The sequence below is a fragment of the Brassica rapa genome, unplaced genomic scaffold (genome assembly GCF_000309985.2).
Source record: "Brassica rapa cultivar Chiifu-401-42 unplaced genomic scaffold, CAAS_Brap_v3.01 Scaffold0347, whole genome shotgun sequence".
NCBI lineage: Eukaryota > Viridiplantae > Streptophyta > Magnoliopsida > Brassicales > Brassicaceae > Brassica > Brassica rapa.
The window spans coordinates 25,993-48,121 of NW_022610289.1; the positions used below are offsets into that span (position 1 = coordinate 25,993).

Consider the following 22,129-nt stretch of genomic DNA (forward strand, 5'->3'; position numbering starts at 1 on the left):
CAAAAAAAAAAAAAGATCTAATCAAAAAAAAAAAAAAAGATCTACATAAAAAAAAAAAAAAAAAATCGAAAGTTTCATTTGGGGATTGGTGGTGGAAGAGAAAGCCTGCTGGCTGAGGAGAAATCCAGCCTTTGAGGTGGTTAAAACGGATTTCAAAAATCAAAATCTCTTATCTTTCTATCTTGAGAAAATTCCCTTGTTTGCTTGGATTTGCCTATTGGGATTCTTTGATTTGTTCTCTTAGAACATTGAGTAGAAACTTGTGTGTGATCACCTAAATCTGAGAGAAACACTTGAGTGGGTGAGAATAAAACACTTGAGAGAGTGAGGCTTTATTTCCTAACTTTTGTGTTGAGATTTTCAGGTTATGATGTTTGGTCTTCAAAGGAAAAGTAACAAGGAGAAGCACCCACGACTTTCTGTCTCTCAAACCTCCTTTAACTATGCTTTGAATACTTTTGATGAGTTTGTTGATGTGCAGGAGAAACCAAACAGGTGGAGCAAAGAGCATGTCAATACATCCAAAGGTGAATCTGATCCAAGAAGGCGATTGCTTCAGTTTGATGTCCAACAATTTGTGATAACTTTGTGAAGGGTGTGGACAAAGCCCTCAAGGACGTCAGCAAGAGCCAAAAGAAGAGCACATCCACACGTGCCCCAGTAGCTGAGCCATCCTTGTTCATCAGTAAGAAAGCCCAAGGTGAATCTGAAAACCATTTTGAAGAACTTAAAGATTTTTCAGATTCTCTACCCATTTTTGATGAATCTGATGAAGAGCTAATTGAAAGCTTGATGTTTTGTGAAAAAGATTGTGATCTTCCTTCTCTTGAAACTGAGTTTAATCTTGATAATGAACAAGCTATTGTAGAACTAACTGTTTTGCAACCGGAGCTTCCGAGTAGTCTTGTTTTGTCTCCACAGGTTTTTGAGGAAGAGCCACTGGATTTTCCACATCAGTGCCCATGTCTTGACACTAGGAAATGTTTAGATGATGATCTAGGTCCTATCTTTGATGAGGAGGACGAACCTGATCCAGTCTTTGATGAAGAAGCAACAAGCATCACATCCATTGCTATGGAGAATTATCTATGCTTTGATCCCGGCACAACTCCTGCCCCTTTACCTCCTGATCTTCAAGAGCACTGTGAGGAACCTTCTTCTCTTTATTCTCTGCCTGACATGTTTGTGAAAGTCAGTACTGATGATATAATTCGTTTTGGTCTTGACAAGATAAAAGATTTTTGTGTTTCAAAATCTGTTTTTGATAACATGATTAATTCTTTAAAAATCTTTCAACCTGATAAATGTCTTGATCAATCATGTTTTCAAAATGTCAATGCCATCACTTCTGGAATTATTTGAGCTTTGATCAGTTCGTGGAACATAACAAAGGTTTTCATCTTCTTGGAAGGCCATTTGATCTTGATTTGCAACAAACTGATTTTTGTGCTGAAAAATCTCTTGATTCGTTTGTTTGCAAAGGAAATGGCTTTGATCTGAGTTCTTCTAGACATGTACTGATTACTGATAAATTGTTTGCATCCTCTTATGCCTTGGACGAAATTTTGATTCAGAAGTTGCTGGAACAGAAATCACTTGAAACTAAAAATGATTTTCGTGATCTTGAATTTTGTGGTTCTGTTTTGCAGCCTGATCTCTTGAGTTTTGAAACTGATAATACTTGGCATTTTCTGAGATCATTTCGTGATAATAGTGTTGTCTTGAGTTCTGATGATATTTTGGTTTACAACACATTCTTTGAGAAATGCCTTGAACTTTTGATAAATGATTCTCAAACTGAACTTAAGCTTGTGTGTTCAGATGTTGGGAAGGATATGCCCATTTTGAAAATGAATACTGTTGTTGCATATCTTGATAAAATTCTTGTCTGTAATATTTACTTTGATGAGCACCTTGAAAGGCTGAAAAATGTGCAATTTGTTCTTGGAAAAGATATCTTGATTTGTGATTTGAACAAATATTTATCTTGCACATTTGATCCTGGTCTTTTAGTGTTTGTTTTGAGTATCCAGGAAAGACAAGTTCAGCCTCTGAATGAAAGCATTGGCCGTGCCCAACAACCTCAGATTTGGAGAAGCTTTGTTGTTCAAACCGGCTACCTTGGTGCCAGCGACAGAGGTTCAGTCCAAGAATGATATCTCAACAGTCCGAAGGTCTTTTGTCTTGAATCCAATTTTACAAGAAAGCCAACTCATCAAGGATTCACTGAGGCTTGGAATCGCATGAAAATCTTCACGGATGAAGAAGTTATGAATTTTCCAAACCGGAGGTTCTTCAGTCCATCTATGCGTGAGTACCAGATTTCTAAAAGAGATTCATGCCCCAGAAAGAATCGGCCTGAGCCAAAACCGATCCTCCATGAACCAAAGGTGTTTCCTCAGTCATCCTCCTGTCTAAACCAAAAGCACTGTAAGGATCATGAGTTGATTGCCTCTACTCTTCATGAAAATGTTTTGAAACCGAGAATTTCAAAAAGAAAACATATTCTTACTTGGTTGAAAAACGTTTTGCTCAAACCTTTTCATGAATTGATTTCATTGAGCTGTGCTTTGAAAGAGATTTGGTGCAGGAAAAAGCATGAACTAAAATTGTTTAGGCCAAAGAATTCTTTTGATTTCGTTCATGATGATAATTTTTCAAATTTGGCATTGTCTCTTTCTTTCCATAACAGTTTCTCCCCTTGGCCTGATTTTGAGATTGATAAATCAATTTTTTGCAACCAGCTTACTTGCTTGATGCTTGCCCACGTCCTTGATGATTATCCTAAGGGCTTGGATCCTGATTTTGATGTCTTAAGGATAGAGAAACCCTTTGATTATTTCTTTGGCAGATTTGATGTGGTTTCTCTAGTTGCTTTGAATAAACAGGATAAGCATGATCAGTTTCTAAGGAGAGCAAGCACCAATGGTCGCCAAAGTACTTGGAATTCCTTGATGAAAATGACTTCAAAACTCCATGGAAGTTTCTGTCCATATTTTTCATTCCCTGAATTTTCCATGAATTATAATTCCTTTGTATCTGATTCATCTCTTTTTGATATAGGTACTTTGGATTTGAGGACAAATCCTTTTGAAGAAGGAGGGAATGATAGACCGCGGTCCACGGATCAGTACATGGAGCCGAACCAGCATGAAGATCAGGACGTTCTGAAGTTTTCAACCGAGGTTCATGATTTTCACCATACTGGCCAGACTGACCGGACTGTCCCAAATGCATCCGGATGGGAGCTTAGGCTGGAACCATGGCCAGATGATCGATTTCACTGTACTGGACTTTGTCTTCACCGTCCTGTTTTCCATTTTATGAAGAACAGTCGAGACGGAATCGCATTCGGACGCACGAATCCTGAGTTAGGTCATTGCTATACATTTCTGGACAGTACCGCATGTACCGCCCGGATGTCCAGTTTGAGGCTTCATCAATACCCATGTCCAGACGATCGAATTCACCGAACTGGAGCTCGTATTTCCCGTACTGATTGGCATTTTAAGAGCAACGGTCAAGACAGATTTGGATTCGGACGAGTGGAACTCAAGATAGGCCATGACACTTCAAAACTGGCTACTTTGGACTGTCCTGCTTGTGTACTGGCCCAGTCCGCAGGACATGCTTCAGGATACAATGAACCTGGACGGAATTTGAAGGGGTTTTCGCCAGTCAAAGTGTGATTTCGTGCCTTGACCAGATCTGGTCAATTTTATCATTTTCTATGTTTAGATTTCCCACATTTTTCTTTAAGTCTTTTGACTAGAACTTCTATATAATGTAACCATCAGATCTGAATAAGACAATTTCGTTTTTGCTTTCATTCTTTTGAGTTTTACTCTCTTTGTTCTTTGTTAGAACATTTCTTAGTTTCTTGGTGAGGTTATCTCCAAGTTTCGATCCTTCTTTTGTTGGACCGGTGCGTCACATCCGGCAACGATTGAAGTCTGGTAGTATCATTGGGTCATCCGCAACCCTTTGTGTCACCGTTCATACCATCAGTTCTCTTTCCTTACGGATCGAGTTCATATCTTTCCAATCCGGTTGAGTGTTCGTTCCTTAGGGTTCTTCAAGTGGTATCAGAGCTCTGAAAGAAGTGGTATCAGAGCCACTCTCTCGGTAACTCTATTATCATTCCATCTTCTCATCTCTCCATCTTCTTCAAACACTTCTTCTTCTACCTTTCTTAAATCCGGGCCCCTCATTACCATCCATATATATATATAAAAAAAAAGATTTACGATTTGATTCAAAAAAAAAAAAAAAAAAAAAAAAAAGAAAAAGTTCAAAGTTTGTTTTGTGGATTGGTGGTGGAAGAGAAAGCCTGCTGGCTGAGGAGAAATCCAGCCTTTGAGGTGGTTAAAACGGATTTCAAAAATCAAAATCTCTTATCTTTCTATCTTGAGAAAATTCCCTTGTTTGCTTGGATTTGCCCATTGGGATTCTTTGATTTGTTCTCTTAGAACATTGAGTAGAAACTTGTGTGTGATCACCTAAATCTGAGAGAAACACTTGAGTGGGTGAGAATAAAACACTTGAGAGAGTGAGGCTTTATTTCCTAACTTTTGTGTTGAGATTTTCAGGTTATGATGTTTGGTCTTCAAAGGAAAAGTAACAAGGAGAAGCACCCACGACTTTCTGTCTCTCAAACCTCCTTTAAATATGCTTTGAATACTTTTGATGAGTTTGTTGATGTGCAGGAGAAACCAAACAGGTGGAGCAAAGAGCATGTCAATACATCCAAAGGTGAATCTGATCCAAAAAGGCAACCCTTTCAAATTGATGTCCAACAAATTTGTGATAACCTTGTGAAGGGAGTGGACAAAGCCCTTAAGGACTTCAGCAAGAGCCAAAAGAAGAGCACATCTACACGTGCCCCAGTAGCTGAGCCATCCTTGTTCATCAGTAAGAAAGCCCAAGGTGAATCTGAAAACCATTTTGAAGAACTTAAAGATTTTTCAGATTCTCTACCCATTTTTGATGAATCTGATGAAGAGCTAATTGAAAGCTTGATGTTTTGTGAAAAATATTGTGATCTTCCTTCTCTTGAAACTGAGTTTAATCTTGATAATGAACAAGCTATTGTAGAACTAACTGTTTTGCAACCGGAGCTTCCGAGTAGTCTTGTTTTGTCTCCACAGGTTTTTGAGGAAGAGCCACTGGATTTTCCACATCAGTGCCCATGTCTTGACACTAGGATATGTTTGGATGATGATCTAGGTCCTATCTTTGATGAGGAGGACGAACCTGGTCCAGTCTTTGATGAAGAAGCAACAACCATCACATCCATTGCTATGGAGAATTATCTATGCTTTGATCCCGGCACAACTCCTGCCCCTTTACCTTCGGATCTTCAAGAGCACTGTGAGGAACCTTCTTCTCTTAATTCTCTGCCTGACATGTTTGTGAAAGTCAGTACTGATGATGTAATTCGTTTTGGTCTTGACAAGATGAAAGATTTTTTTGTTTCAAAATCTGTTTTTGATAACATGATTAATTCTTTAAAAATCTTTGAACCTGATAAATGTCTAGATCAATTACGTTTTCAAAGTGTCAATGGCATCACTTCTGGAATTATTTTGAGCTTTGATCAGTTCTTGGAACATAACAAAGGTTTTCATCTTCTTGGAAGGCCATTTGATCTTGATTTGCAACAAACTGATTTTTGTGCTGAAAAATCTCTTGATTCGTTAGTTTGCAAAAGAAATAGCTTTGATCTGAGTTCTTCTAGACATGTACTGATCACTGATGAATTGTTTGCATCCTCTTATGCCTTGGACGAAATTTTGATTCAGAAGTTGCTGGAACAGAAATCACTTGAAACTGAAAATGATTTTCGTGATCTTGAAATTTGTGGTTCTGTTTTGCAGCTTGATCTCTTGAGTTTTGAAACTGATAATACTTGGCATTTTCTGAGATCATTTCGTGATAATGGTGTTGTCTTGAGTTCTGATGATATTTTGGTTTACAACACATTCTTTGAGAAATGCCTTGAACTTTTGATAAATGATTCTCAAACTGAACTTAAGCTTGTGTGTTCAGATGTTGGGAAGGATATGCCCATTTTGAAAATGAATACTGTTGTTGCATATCTTGATAAAATTCTTGTCTGTAATATTTACTTTTATGAGCACCTTGAAAGGCTGAAAAATGTGCAATTTGTTCTTGGAAAAGATATCTTGATTTGTGATTTGAACAAATATTTATCTTGCACATTTGATCCTGGTCTTTTAGTGTTTGTTTTGAGTATCCAGGAAAGACAGGTTCAGCCTCTGAATGAAAGCATTGGCCGTGCCCAACAACCTCAGATTTGGAGAAGCTTTGTTGTTCAAACCGGCTACCTTGGTGCCAGCGATAGAGGTTCAGTCCAAGAAGGATATCTCAACAGTCCGAAGGTCTTTTGTCTTGAATCCAATTTTACAAGAAAGCCAACTCATCAAGGATTCACTGAGGCTTGGAATCGCATGAAAAGCTTCACGGATAAAGAAGTTATGAATTTTCCAAACCGGAAGTTCTTCAGTACAACTATCCGCGAGTACCAGATTTCTAAAGGAGATTCATGCCCCAGAAAGAATCGACCTGAGCCAAAATCGATCCTCAATGAACCAAAGGTGTTTCCTCAGTCAACCTCCTGGCCAAAACAAAAGCACTGTAAGGATCATGGGTTGATTATCTCTGCTCATCATGAAAATGTTTTGAAACCGAGAATTTCTAAACGAAATCACATCTTTACTTGGTTGAAAAACGTTTTGTTTAAACCTTTCCATGAATTGTGTTCATTGAGCTGTGCTTTGAAAGAGATTTGGTTTAGGAAAAGGCATGAACCAAAATTGCTTAGACCAAAGAATCAATTTGATTTCATTCATGATAAGAATTTTTCAGATTTGGCATTGTCTCTTTCTTTTCCTGACCGTTTCTCAGCTTGGCCTAATTTTAAAATTGATAAACCAATTTTTGGTGATCAGTTTACTTGTTTGATGCTTGCCCACGTGCTTGATGATTATCCTAAGGGCTTGGATCCTGATCTTGGTGTCCTAAAGATAGAGAAACCTTTTGATTATTTCTTTCGCAGATTTGATGTGGTTTCTCTAGTTATTTTGAATGAACAGGTTAAGCATGATCAGTTTCCAAGGAGAGCAAGCGCTGGAGAACGCCTAAGGACTTATGTTCCTCAAACATGGAACTGGAAATACTTGAGGGAAACAAGTTCAAAACTCCAAGGAAGTTTCTGTCCAAAATTTTCCTTCTCTGAATTTTACATGATTTTAAACTTCTTTTTGTCTGATTCATTTTCTTTTGATTCAGGTAAAATTGATTTGAGGTCAAATCCTTTTGAAGAGGGAGGGAATGATGTGCCATGGAGTAGCGCACCGGGCAAAACAGACATGCATGGTTTGATCATTGGAAGCAGTAATGATATATGTTCATTGTTTGACTCATATCTTCTAAACCACGAGGCTTCTACACATGAAATCACTTGGAGAATGTTCTCAACTCAATTACGGAGCTCCTCGAAGAAGAATCAGATCAAACGGAGTTCATATGTGATAGTTATGCTATTTACAAATCAAGTGATCTTTAGTTCTCGCGAATTCAGACCACCCGAGAAGCTCGAAATGGCTAACCTTCTTTCTGATGAACCAACGGCCAATTCAATCATGACAAAGGTGATTATTCATGTTCTAAATATCCAAGAAAGCATTGGGCTTGATGGTTTTCAAAAAGATTCAAAAACGAGCTTGTTTGGCCCAAATGGAGAAACCGATAAAATATTGGCTAAGGGAAAAGATGGATTTCGACCAGACCTCAAAGGGACATGTCTTGGCCCATATCAGGAGTATATTCTTCACCTTTCAAAGTCCTGGTCGTGGCTATATGAAGAGGTAGTCTAAGTTTCAGTCAAATACTTTATTTAGTCAAGTCTTTGTTTCTATTTCCAATGTCTTGTTTTTAGCACATTCTTCTTTGGATCTCTACAACTTGTAATCCTATAAATAAGGCCTTAGAGCAACGAAATAAACCAGATTGTTTTCCCCTTTTGTTGAGTTAAAACTCTTTGTTCTTTGTAGAACTTGTTCTTAGTTTCTTGGTGAGGTTATCTCCAAGTTTCCATCCTTCTTTTGTTGGACCGGTGCGTCACATCCGGCAACGATCGAAGTCTGGTAGTATCTTTGGGCTATTCCGCAACCCTTAGTGTCACCCCTCGATCCATCAGTTCTCAATCCTCTCGGATCTGAGTTCATATCAACCTTACCGAAAGAGTGATCCTTATTTTGGTTCTATCAAGTGCCGTTTGCATGGAAGATCCGTGGTCAATGATGTGCCGCAGACCACGGATCATTACATGGAACCAGCTCAGCATGGAGTTCAGGACGTTCTGAACATTTCAACCGAGGTTCATCTTTTTCACCGTGCCATACTTGACTTGGGTCGAGCCAGACTTAGCTTGGGTGGTGAAAAAACCAAAGACGGACATGCATTCTCATCCGGCGGACCATCCGGACAGTCCCGCAAGCGTCCTTATCTTTATCCCGTGCATCCATCTGGTTCGGATGAATCTAGACATCTTGACTGGTCTTCTCCATTTTCCGTGCCTTGACCAGATCTAGTCTTCTCTATTTTCCGTGCCTTGACCAGATCTAGTCTTCTCTATTTTCCGTGCCTTGACTTGATCTAGTCAAATTTATATTTCCTATGCATTGTTTTCCCACATTTTCTTTTATTGTCTTTGACTACAAAACACTATAAATATGTAGTCCCTTTGATGAATAAAATCAGTTCATTTTGGTTGTTTATTTCGTTTCTTCTCTGAGTGAGAGAGAGAGAGTTCTTAGCTAGTTCATCGGTTTGAACCGGCTTGTTGATTTGGTGGTCAGCCAATCATCTTTGTGTGTCGTTTGGTGGTTAGCCAACACACTACATTCGTTCTTAGGTGGTTAGCCTTAGATCGTGGGTATATCAAGAGCCATTCCGCATCTCTTGACGATCCTTTCAATCCATCTCAGTTCCAGAAGCGCCATTTGCTTCTCGGTTCATATCCAACACCCAGCTAAAGTGATCCTTTCCGATTTTGGTTCTATCAAGTGGTATCAGAGCCACTTTGGCTGGTTTGTTTTCTTTCATCTTCTCATCTCTCCACGTTTTTCTTTTCTTATTTCTTGGATCCGGGCTGTTCCTTTACTCCCTTGTGATCGCCTATTATAAAAAAAAAAAAAATCGATAAAAAAGAAAAAAAAAAGTTTTGGCTTGAATCACCTTCTGAAGAGAAATCCAGGGGGAGTGGTGGAAGAGAAATCCTGCTGGCTGAAGAGAAACCCAGCCTTTGGACAGTTAAGGCGGATCCATTTCAAAAATCTCTTCATCTTTCTTTCTCTTTTCTTTTTCCCACAAAAGTTTGTTTTGGGTTTTGATTGCTGAATTTTGACTGCCTATCATCCTTTGAACCAGTGAAAGAACTCTGAGTGACCATTTAAAAATCGAGAGCTAAACACTTGAGAGTGTGAGGATTTTTATTTTCTAACTTTGTTAAGTGTTTTCAGGATGTTTGGACTTCTCAAGAAATCAAAACCACAACAAGACGTCTACTTTCCTTTTAAAACTGTTTTTGAAAAGGAGCAATTGATTTTTGATAAGAAACAGTTTGCTTCTAATGAGTTTGACTTTGTGCAGAAACAAAAGAAGAGACAAAACAGGTGTGATGATGAGAAGTGGGCCAGAAGTCGTGATCGTCCCTTCACCAAAGCCAAGAGAAGCAACTGTGATGTGCCTGATCAGAATGAGCTTCAGAATTATGCCAGCTTGGAAAAGATGTTGCATAAGGCGATTCATGTTGTCCGGCAACTCAAAAAGAAGGGAAACAGCAACACTTCTTCTGCACCAAAACAACAAAGTAATTCTTCTTCTATTTCAAATTCTGATTTGAAAACTAATGTGTTGTCTTTTGATAAAAGCAAGGCTGTGAAAACCACAAGCAAGGCTCTTTCTACCAGGTGTTTCAAATGCCATAAGGTCGGTCATTATGCCAACAAGTGCCAAAAACAGAAAACGTTGGTGACATTGGAGAAAGTTGAAACCGAGCCAGAAAAGGAAGACGTTTTACCAATTTTCGATGACTATGCACATGAACCAAAGGAAGGGTCAGGTGGAGAGCAAAATTGTGGTCATAGAGAAGGATCTTGTTCCATTCACAATCCGGACCAAACTCAAGGTGAACAACGTTCTGATTATGGTTCTTTTGCTTATAATCCTTTTCCTTTTAATGTTTCAGATTTGAGGACAAATCTTTTTGAAGAGGAAGGGAATGATGTGCCGCAGACCACGGATCATTACATGGAACCAGCTCAGCATGGAGTTCAGGACGTTCTGAACATTTCAACCGAGGTTCATCTTTTTCACCGTGCCATACTTGACTTGGGTCGAGCCAGACTTAGCTTGGGTGGTGAAAAAACCAAAGACGGACATGCATTCTCATCCGGCGGACCATCCGGACAGTCCCGCAAGCGTCCTTATCTTTATCCCGTGCATCCATCTGGTTCGGATGAATCTAGACATCTTGACTGGTCTTCTCCATTTTCCGTGCCTTGACCAGATCTAGTCTTCTCTATTTTCCGTGCCTTGACCAGATCTAGTCTTCTCTATTTTCCGTGCCTTGACTTGATCTAGTCAAATTTATATTTCCTATGCATTGTTTTCCCACATTTTCTTTTATTGTCTTTGACTACAAAACACTATAAATATGTAGTCCCTTTGATGAATAAAATCAGTTCATTTTGGTTGTTTATTTCGTTTCTTCTCTGAGTGAGAGAGAGAGAGTTCTTAGCTAGTTCATCGGTTTGAACCGGCTTGTTGATTTGGTGGTCAGCCAATCATCTTTGTATGTCGTTTGGTGGTTAGCCAACACACTACATTCGTTCTTAGGTGGTTAGCCTTAGATCGTGGGTATATCAAGAGCCATTCCGCATCTCTTGACGATCCTTTCAATCCATCTCAGTTCCAGAAGCGCCATTTGCTTCTCGGTTCATATCCAACACCCAGCTAAAGTGATCCTTTCCGATTTTGGTTCTATCTATCTTAGGGTTCTTCAGTTGGTATCAGAGCCACTTTGGCTGGTTTGTTATCATTCTCTTATCATCTTCTCATATCTTCATCATTCTATTTTCTTATTGTTTTTTTGGATCCGGGCTGTTCCTTTACTCCCTTGTGATCGCCAGTTATTAAAAAAAAAAATAAGGATCACTCTTTCGGTAAGGTTGATATGAACTCAGATCCGAGAGGATTGAGAACTGATGGTATTAACGGTGACACTAAGGGTTGCGGAATAGCCCAAAGATACTACCAGACTTCGATCGTTGCCGGATGTGACGCACCGGTCCAACAAAAGAAGGATCGAAACTTGGAGATAACGTCACCAAGAAACTAAGAAATGTTCTAACAAAGAACAAAGAGTTTTAACTCAACAAAAGGGGAAAACAATCTGCTTTATTTCGTGGCTCTAAGGCCTTATTTATAGGATTACAAGTTGTAGAGATCCAAAGAAGAATGTGCTAAAAACAAGACATTGGAAATAGAAACAAAGACTTGACTAAATAAAGTCTTTGACTGAAACTTGGACTACTTCTTCATATAGCCACGACCAGGACTTTGAAAGGTGAAGAATATACTCCTGATATGGGCCAAGACATGTCCCTTTGAGGTCTGGTCGAAATCCATCTTTTCCCTTAGCCAATATTTTATCGGTTTCTCCATTTGGGCCAAACAAGCTCGTTTTTGAATCTTTTTGAAAACCATCAAGCCCAATGCTTTCTTGGACATTTAGAACATGAATAATCACCTTTGTCATGATTGAATTGGCTGTTGGTTCATCAGAAAGAAGGTTAGCCATTTCGAGCTTCTCGGGTGGTCTGAATTCGCAAGAACTAAAGATCACTTGATTTGTAAATAGCATAACTATCACATATGAACTCCGTTTGATCTGATTCTTCTTCGAGGAGCTCCGTAATTGAGTTGATAACATTCTACAAGTGATTTCATGTGTAGAAGCCTCGTGGTTTAGAAGATATGAGTCAAACAATGAACATATATCATTACTGCTTCCAATGATCAAACCATGCATGTCTGTTTTGCCCGGTGCGCTACTCCATGGCACATCATTCTCTCCCTCTTCAAAAGGATTTGACCTCAAATCAATTTTACCTGAATCAAAATAAAATGAATCAGACAAAAAGAATTTTAAAATCATGTAAAATTCAGAGAAGGAAAATTTTGGACAGAAACTTCCTTGGAGTTTTGAACTTGTTTCCCTCAAGTATTTCCAGTTCCATGTTCGAAGAACATAAGTCCTTAGGCGTTCTCCAGCGCTTGCTCTCCTTGGAAACTGATCATGCTTAACCTGTTCATTCAAAATAACTCGAGAAACCACATCAAATCTGCGAAAGAAATAATCAAAGGGTTTCTCTATCTTTAGGACATCAAGATCAGGATCTAAGCCCTTAGGATAATCATCAAGCACGTGGGCAAGCATCAAACAAGTAAACTGATCACCAAAAATTGGTTTATCAATTTTAAAATTAGGCCAAGCTGATCACCAAGCCGTTTGCCTTCTCGGATCATATCCAACACCCAGCTAAAGTGATCCTCCCTATCTTAGGGTTCTTCAGTTGGTATCAGAGCCACTTTGGCTGGTTTGTTTTCATTTCATCTTTTCATCTTCTCATCTCTCCACGATTTTATTTTCTTATTTCTTGTTGGATCCGGGCTGTTCCTTTACTCCCTTGTGATCGCCAGTTATTAAAAAAAAAAAAGAGAAAAAAAAATTGATCAAAAAAAAAAAAGAGTGAAAGTTTTGGCTTGAATCACTTCTGAAGAGAAATCCAGGGGGAGTGGTGGAAGAGAAACCCTGCTGGCTGAAGAGAAACCCAGCCTTAGGACAGTTAAGGCGGATCCACACAAAAATCTCTTCATTGTTCTTTCTCTTTTCTTTTCCCACAAAGTTTGTTTTGGGTTTTGACTCCTGATTTTTTACTGCCTATCATCCTTTGAACCAGTGAAAGAACTCTGAGTGACCATCTAAAAATCGTGAGCTAAACACTTGAGAGTGTGAGGATTTTTATTTGCTAACTTTTTTAAGTGTTTTCAGGATGTTTGGACTTCTCAAGAAATCAAAACCACAACAAGACGTCTACTTTCCTTTTAAAACTGTTTTCGAAAAGGAGCAATTGATTTTTGATAAGAAACAGTTTGATTCTAATGGGTTTGACTTTGTGCAGAAACAAAAGAAGGGACAAAACAGGTGCGATGATGAGAAGTGGGTCAGAAGTGGTGATCGTCCCTTCACCAAAGCCAAGAGAAGCAACTGTGATGTGCCTGATCAGAACGAGCTTCAGACTTATGCCAGCTTGGAAAAGATGTTGCATAAGGCGATTCATGTTGTCCGGCAACTCAAAAAGAAGGAAAACAACAACACTTCTTCTGCACCAAAACAGCAATGTAATTTTTCTTCTCTTTCAAATTCTGATTTGAAAACTAATGTGTTGTCTTCTGATAAAAGCAAAGCTGTGAAACCCACAAGCAAAGCTCATTCTACCAGGTGCTTCAAATGCCATAGGATCGGTCATTATGCTAACAAGTGCCAAAACCAGAAACCGTTGGTGACTTTGGAGAATGAGAACGTTGAAACCGAGCCAGAAAAGGAAGGTTTTTTGCCAATTTTCGATGACTATGCCCATAAACCGATGGCAGGTAGTTCTGAATTGATTTTTCAATTTGAAATGAATTCTAAAAAGGTTTTGAAAAAAAATGAATTTTCTAGTCCTTTGAATGCTTTTGATATCGGCGCATATGACCTTGGTCTTGGAAGCTTTGTGTCAATACAGGAAGGGTCTGATGAAGAACAATATCGTGGTCATCAAGCCAACCAAGAAGAATTTTCTGCCATTCAAAAACCGGACCAAACTCAAGGTGAGCAATGTTCCGATTATGATTCCTTTGCTTATAACCCTTTTCCTTTTAATGTTCCAGATTTGAGGACAAATCTTTTTGAAGAGGGAGGGAATGATGTGCCCTGGATCGTAGACCCAGGCCAGGATGGTGCACAACTCGACCCAACCAAGGTTTCCCCATCGGATAAAGCAACCATGGTCGAGCCAGAAGCTAACTTTGGACGAGCTGGACGAAGTGACACTTATTTGGGCGAGCTGGTCGAGCTGAATCGAAGTGACACTTACATATCTGAGATGGATGAGCTGAGTGAGCTAAGTGACACTAGCTTGGAGCTGAATGAGCTAAGTGACACTGAAGAAGGAGCTTGTTTAGTTTTTGGGCGAAATGAGCTTTTTTCAGCCCAAGAAAAAATTCATAATAAATTCAATTTGGGTCGGTTTTACACCAAATTCGACCAGGCCTTTGCTGATGGTCTTATGCCCATTTGCATCAAGAAATATCAACAAAAGGAGTCAAAGTCGTGGTCATATCAAAGGGCATTCAACAACACACTTATTTCTAGTCAAAAGTCTTAGTCTTTGTTTATGTTTTCTAAGTTTCTAGTTTTCCACAAAAACTCTTAATCTTTCTTTGACCACAAGTAGTATAAATATGTAAGCTCTTCTATGAATAAAATCAGTCTATGTTTTTGAGTTTATTTTCGTTTCTTCTCTGAGTGAGAGAGAGAGAGTTCTTAGCTAGTTCATCGGTTTGAACCGGCTTGTTGATTTGGTGGTCAGCCAATCATCTTTGTGTGTCGTCTGGTGGTTAGCCAACACACTACATTTGTTCTTAGGTGGTTAGCCTTAGATCGTGGGTATATCAAGAGCCATTCCGCATCTCTTGACGATCCTTTCAATCCATCTCAGTTCCAGAAGCGCCATTTGCTTCTCGGTTCATATCCAACACCCAGCTAAAGTGATCCTCCCTATCCTAGGGTTCTTCAGTTGGTATCAGAGCCACTCTTCCGGTAACTCTATTATAATTCCATCTTCTCATCTCTCCATCTTCTTCAAACACTTCTTCTTCTACCTTTCTTAAATCCGGGCCCCTCATTACCATCTATATATTTATAAAAAAAAAAGATTTACGATTTGATTCAAAAAAAAAAAAATAGAAAAAGTTCAAAGTTTGTTTTGTGGATTGGTGGTGGAAGAGAAAGCCTGCTGGCTGAGGAGAAATCCAGCCTTTGAGGTGGTTAAAACGGATTTCAAAAATCAAAATCTCTTATCTTTCTATCTTGAGAAAATTCCCTTGTTTGCTTGGATTTGCCCATTGGGATTCTTTGATTTGTTCTCTTAGAACATTGAGTAAAAACTTGTGTGTGATCACCTAAATCTGAGAGAAACACTTGTGTGGGTGAGGATCAAACACTTGAGAGTGTGAGGTTTTTATCTACTAACTTTTGTGTTGAGATTTTTCAGGTTTATGATGTTTGGTTTGCAAAGGAAAAGTAACAAGGAGAAGCCTCAACGAAATTCTAACTCTCAAACTCCTTTTAAATATCCTTTGAATTATTTTGATGAGTTTGTTAGTGTGCAGGAACAGCCAGCTATAAGGAGAAAAACAACCAGAGATGTGGCTGATCCAAAAAGGCAACCCTTTCAAATTGATGTCCAACAAATTTGTGATAACCTTGTGAAGGGAGTGGACAAAGCCCTTAAGGACTTCAACAAGAGCCAAAAGAAGAGCACATCCACACGTGCCCCAGTAGCTGAGCCATCCTTGTTCATCAGTAAGAAAGCCCAAGGTGAATCTGAAAACCATTTTGAAGAACTTAAAGATTTTTCAGATTCTCTACCCATTTTTGATGAATCTGATGAAGAGCTAATTGAAAGCTTGATGTTTTGTGAAAAAGATTGTGATCTTCCTTCTCTTGAAACTGAGTTTAATCTTGATAATGAACAAGCTATTGTAGAACTACATGTTTTGCAACCGGAGCTTCCGAGTAGTCTTGTTTTGTCTCCACAGGTTTTTGAGGAAGAGCCACTGGATTTTCCACATCAGTGCCCATGTCTTGACACTAGGATATGTTTGGATGATGAAATAGGTCCTATCTTTGATGAGGAGGACGAACTTGGTCCAGTCTTTGATGAAGAAGCAACAAGCATCACATCCATTGCTATGGAGAATTATCTATGCTTTGGTCCCGGCACAACTCCTGCCCCTCTACCTCCGGATCTTCAAGAGCACTGTGAGGAACCTTCTTCTCTTAATTCTCTGCCTGACATGTTTGTGAAAGTCAGTACTGATGATGTACTTCGTTTTGGTCTTGACAAGATGAAAGATTTTTTTTTTTCAAAATCTGTTTTTGATAACATGATTAATTCTTTAAAAATCTTTGAACCTGATAAATGTCTTGATCAATCACGTTTTCAAAATGTCAATGGCATCACTTCTGGAATTATTTTGAGCTTTGATCAGTTCTTGGAACATAACAAAGGTTTTCATCTTCTTGGAAGGCCATTTGATCTTGATTTGCAACAAACTGATTTTTGTGCTGAAAAATCTCTTGATTTGTTTGTTTGCAAAGGAAATGGCTTTGATCTAAGTTCTTCTAGACATGTACTGATCACTGATGAATTGTTTGCATCCTCTTATGCCTTGGACGAAATTTTGATTCAGAAGTTGCTGGAACAGAAATCACTTGAAACTGAAAATGATTTTTGTGATCTTGAATTTTGTGGTTCTGTTTTGCAGCCTGATCTCCTAAGTTTTGAAACTGATAACACTTGGTATTTTCTGGGATCATTTCGTGATAATGGTGTTGTCTTGAGTTCTGATGATATTTTGGTTTACAACACATTCTTTGAAAAATGCCTTGAACTTTTGATAAATGATTCTCAAACTGAACTTAAGCTTGTGTGTTCAGATGTTGGGAAGGATATGCCCATCTTGAAAATGAATACTGTTGTTGCATACCTTGATAAAATTCTTGTCTGTAATATCTACTTTGATGAGCACCTTGACAGGCCGAAAAATGTGCAATTTGTTCTTGGAAAAGATATCTTGATTTGTGATTTGAACAAATATTTATCTTGCACATTTGATCCTGGTCTTTTAGTGTTTATTTTGAGTATACAGGAAAGACAGATTCAGCCTCTAAGAATTGAAAGCATTGACCGTACCCAACAGCCTGAGTTTTGGAGAAGCTTTGTTGAAACCGGCTACCTTGATGCCAGCGACAGAGGTTCAGTCCAAGGAGGATATCTCAACATTCCGAAGGTCTTTCGTCATGAATTCAATTTCCCTGGAAAGCCAACTCACCAAGGATTCACTGAGGCTTGGAATCACTTCGAAAGCTTCACGGAAGAAGGAGTTATGAATTTTCCAAACCGGAGGTTCTTCAACCCATCTATCCGCGAGTACCAGACTTCTAAAGGAGATTCAGACTCAAGAAAGGAGCGGCCTGAGCCAAAACCAAACCAGCTAAAGTGATCTTCCTATCTTAGGGTTCTTCAGTTTGTATCAGAGCCACTTTGGCTGGTTTGTTTTCATTTCATCTTCTCATCTCTCCACGATTTTCTTTTCTTATTTTTTTTGTTGGATCCGGGCTGTTCCTTTACTCCCTTGTGATCGCCAGTTATTAAAAAAAACGATAAAAAAAAAGAAAAAAAAAGAGAAAAAAAAAAGAGAAAAAAAAAGAGTAAAAGTTTTGGCTTGAATCACTTCTGAAGAGAAATCCAGGGGGAGTGGTGGAAGAGAAACCCTGCTGGCTGAAGAGAAACCAGCCTTAGGACAGTTAAGGCGGATCCATATCAAAATTCTCTTCATCTTTCTTTCTCTTTTCTTTTCCCACAAAGTTTGTTTTGGGTTTTGATTGCTGAATTTTGACTGCCTATCATCCTTTGAACCAGTGAAAGAACTCTGAGTGACCATCTAAAAATCGTGAGCTAAACACTTGAGAGTGTGAGGATTTTTATTTGCTAACTTTGTTAAGTGTTTTCAGGATGTTTGGACTTCTCAAGAAATCAAAACCACAACAAGACGTCTACTTTCATTTTAAAACTGTTTTTGAAAAGGAGCAATTGATTTTTGATAAGAAACAGTTTGCTTCTAATGGGTTTGACTTTGTGCAGAAACAAAAGAAGAGACAAAACAGGTGCGATGATGAGAAGTGGGTCAGAAGTGGTGATCGTCCCTTCACCAAACCCAAGAGAAGCAACCGTGATGTGTCAGATCAGAACGAGCTTCAGACTTATGCCAGCTTGGAAAAGATGTTGCAAAAGGCGATTCATGTTGTCCAGCAACTCAAAAAGAAGGGAAACAACAACACTTCTTCTGCACCAAAACAGCAAAGTAATTTTTCTTCTCTTTCAAATTCTGATTTGAAAACTAATGTGTTGTCTTCTGATAAAAGCAAAGCTGTGAAATCCACAAGCAAAGCTCATTCTACCAGGTGCTTCAAATGCCATAGGATCGGTCATTATGCTAACAAGTGCCAAAACCAGAAACCGTTGGTGACTTTGGAGAATGAGAACGTTGAAACCGAGACAGAAAAGGAAGGTCCATTGCCAATTTTCGATGACTTCGCATATGATCCAAAGGAGGGGCAAGATGAAGAAAAAATTCTTGGTCATCAAGCAAACCAAGAAAGATCTTCTTCCATTCAAAAACCGGACCAAACTCAAGGTGAGCAATGTTCCGATTATGATTCATTTGCTTATAACCCTTTTCCTTTTAATGTTCCAGATTTGAGGACAAATATTTTTGAAGAGAGAGGGAATGATGTGCCCTGGATCGTAGACCCAGGCCAGGATGGTGCACAACTTGACCCAACCAAGGTTTCCCCATCGGATGAAGCAACCATGGCCGAGCCAGAAGTTAACTTTAGACGAGCTGGACGAAGTGACACTTATTTGGGCGAGCTGGTCGAGCTGAATCAAAGTGACACTTACATATCTGAGATGGATGAGCTGAGTGAGCTAAGTGATACTAGCTTGGAGCTGAATGAGCTAAGTGACACTGAAGATGGAACTGGTTTAGTTGCTGGGCGAAATGGGCCTTTTTCTGTCCAAAGAAAAATTCATAACAAATTCAATTTGGGTCGGTTTTACACCAAATTCGACCAGGCCTTTGCTGATGGTCACCTGCCCATTTGCATCAAGAAATATCAACAAAAGGAGTCAAAGTCGTGATCATCCAAGAGCCATTCAACAACACACTTATTTCTAGTCAAAAGTCTTAGTCTTTGTTTTCTAAGTTTCTAGTTTTCTACAAAACTCTTAAGTCTTTCTTTGACTCATTGTACTATAAATAAGTAAACTCTGCCATGAATAAAATCAGTCTATGTTTTTGAGTTTATTTAGTTTCTTCTCTGAGTTAGAGAGAGAGTTCTTTAGCTAGTTCATCGGTTTGAACCGGCTTGTTGATTTGGTGGTCAGCCAATCATCTTTGTGTGTCGTTTGGTGGTTAACCAACACACTACATTTGTTCTTAGGTGGTTAGCCTTAGATCGTGGGTATATCAAGAGCCATTCCGCATCTCTTGACGATCCTTTCAATCCATCTCAGTTCCAGAAGTGCCGTTTGCCTTCTCGGATCATATCCAACACCCAGCTAAAGTGATCCTCCCTATCTTAGGGTTCGTCAGTTTCTGTCCAAGGGCATCTCCAAGGAAGTTTCTGTCCATATTTTTCATTCTCTGAATTTTCCATGAATTTTAATTCCTTTGTATCTGATTCATCTCTTTTTGATATAGGTACTTTGGATTTGAGGACAAATCCTTTTGAAGAAGGAGGGAATGATAGAACCCAGGACCTGGACCAGGGCGTGGAGCAGACTCAGCATGGTGACCAGGACGATCAGATCAGTCCAACTGAGGTTCAGCCATTTAGCCGTTCCAGATCAACGGACAGAGCCGTGTACCGGATCGACCCGCGTGCACCCGGACGTGACCTAAGGATGGATCCACGACCTGTTGACCAAATCAGCCAAACCACAGGCGTTCTTCCCCGACCCATTCGCCATTCTAGAGCCAACAGTCAAGCCAGAACCCATGATCATCGAGAAGAATCAGATTCCAGACTTAGCCTGTCTTTCCTGGCCCGTTTGGGACGTACCGCACGCCCGGATCAGGCTGATCACGACCTTTCCAACCACTTTGATGATTTCATGATGATCAATGCTTCCAACTACTCCAAAGGAAGGATACTTAAGCTCTCTGAAGATTTGGGTCGAGCTATCTCTTCATCCGTTCATGGATCATCGACGATCAATCATGCGGGCAGCCTTACGTCCGTCCTGCTCCTTACCGCGAACGACCTAATCACCAAAGGATGAACCTGGACGTCTTTGTGAATCTGGACCAGTCAACACAAGAATCCGCACCTTGACCAGTCTTTAGTCAAAGTCTTCATTTCTAATTTCTATGTCTTGTTTTCATTCATTTCTATTTTCTATGTTGTCTTTTCCCACAAATGTCTTTATGTTTCTTTGACTCACAAACCTTATAAGTATGTGATGATCCCCCTTAATAAAAACACATCGATTTTCCTTTGCTTATTTTGAGTCTTCTCTCATTGTTCTTTGCTTAGAACATTCATACTTCTCTTGGTGAGGTCATCTCCAAGCGAACCACTTCGTTGTGTTGGACCGGTGCGTCACATCCGGCAACCTTCGAATCTCTGGTAGTATCTTTGGGCTATTCCGCAACCCTTAGTGTCACCGTTCATACCATCAGTTCTCTTTCCTTACGGATCGAGTTCATATCCCCCTTACCGGTTGAGTGTTCGTTCCTTAGGGTTCTTCACTGTGTGTACTGAACAGACACCCCACGTGGGCCAAAATCACCCGAACAGTCCATGGGAAGGGTCAGCGTGCGGAGTCCAAGGACCAACGTGCTGATATGTGTACTGATGGACAGCCACGGATGTCCTGTGTGCTGACGGACAGACATGGACACACACGGACAGTCACGTACGTCCTGTGTGTGCTGATAGAGACACACGGATGTCCTGTGTGTGCTGACGAACACCCACGGAAGTCATGTGTGTACTTAACAGACAGCCCACGTGGGCCAAAATCACCCGAACAGTCCAGGGGAAGGGCCAGCGTGTTGAGTCCAAGGACCAGCGTGCTGATATGTGTACTGATGGACAGCCACAGACGTCCTCTGTGTGCTGACGGACACACACGGACACACACGGGCAGCCACGGACATCCTGTGTGTGCTGACGGACAGCCACAGACGTCCTGTGTGTGCTGGCGGACACCCACGGAAGTCATGTGTGTACTGAACAGACAGCGCATGTGGGCCAAAATCACCCAAACTGTCCACGGGAAGGGCCAGCGTGCTGAGTCCAAGGACCAGCGTGCGGATATGTGTACTTATAGACAGCCACGAACGTCCTGTGTGTGCTGACGGACACACGCGGACACAAACGGACAGCTACGGACGTCCTGTGTGTGCTGACGGACAGCCACTGACAGCCACAGACGTCCTGTGTGTGCTGACGGACACCCACGGACGTCCTGTGTGTACTGAACAGACAGCCCACATGGGCCAAAATCACTCGAACAGTCCACGGGAAGGGCCAGCGCACTGAGTCAAAGGACCAGCGTGCTGATATGTGTACTGATGGACAGCCACAGACGTCCTGTGTGTGCTGACGGACACACACAGACAGCCACCGACATCCTGTGTGTGCTGACGGACACCCACGGACGTCATGTGTGTACTGAACAGACAGCCCACGTGGGCCAAAATCACCCAAACAGTCCACGGGAAGGGCCAGCGTGCTGAGTCCAAGGACCAGCGTGCGGATATGTGTACAAATGGACAGCCACAAACGTCCTGTGTGTGCTGACGGACACACACAGACAGCTACGGACGTCCTGTGTGTGCTGACGGACAGCCACTGACAGCCACGGACGTCCTGTGTGTGCTGACGGACACCTACAGACGTCCTGTGTGTACTGAACAGACAGCCCACATGGGCCAAAATCACTCGAACAGTCCACGGGAAGGGCCAGCGTACTGAGTCCAAGGACCAGCGTGCTGATATGTGTACTGATGGACAGCCACGCACATCCTGTGTGTGCTGACGGACACACACGGACAGCCACGAACGTCCTGTGTGTGCTGACGGACACACACGGACGTCCTGTGTGTGCTGACAGACACCCACGGAAGTCATGTGTGTACT

General features: G+C 40.5%; 2 protein-coding genes across 2 annotated transcripts; both read left to right on the forward strand.

Annotated features, from left to right (window-relative positions):
- The first annotated feature begins 784 nt into the window (after positions 1-784).
- LOC117130189 lies at positions 785-2,401 on the forward strand. Its single transcript, XM_033283213.1, has 2 exons — positions 785-1,144; positions 2,014-2,401. The coding sequence occupies exons 1-2, from the start codon at positions 793-795 to the stop codon at positions 2,154-2,156; spliced, it is 495 nt and encodes a 164-aa protein (XP_033139104.1). The 5' UTR covers positions 785-792; the 3' UTR covers positions 2,157-2,401.
- Positions 2,402-15,223: 12,822 nt separating this feature from the next.
- LOC117130190 lies at positions 15,224-17,476 on the forward strand. Its single transcript, XM_033283214.1, has 2 exons — positions 15,224-16,177; positions 17,048-17,476. The coding sequence occupies exons 1-2, from the start codon at positions 15,412-15,414 to the stop codon at positions 17,419-17,421; spliced, it is 1,140 nt and encodes a 379-aa protein (XP_033139105.1). The 5' UTR covers positions 15,224-15,411; the 3' UTR covers positions 17,422-17,476.
- Positions 17,477-22,129: the final 4,653 nt, after the last annotated feature.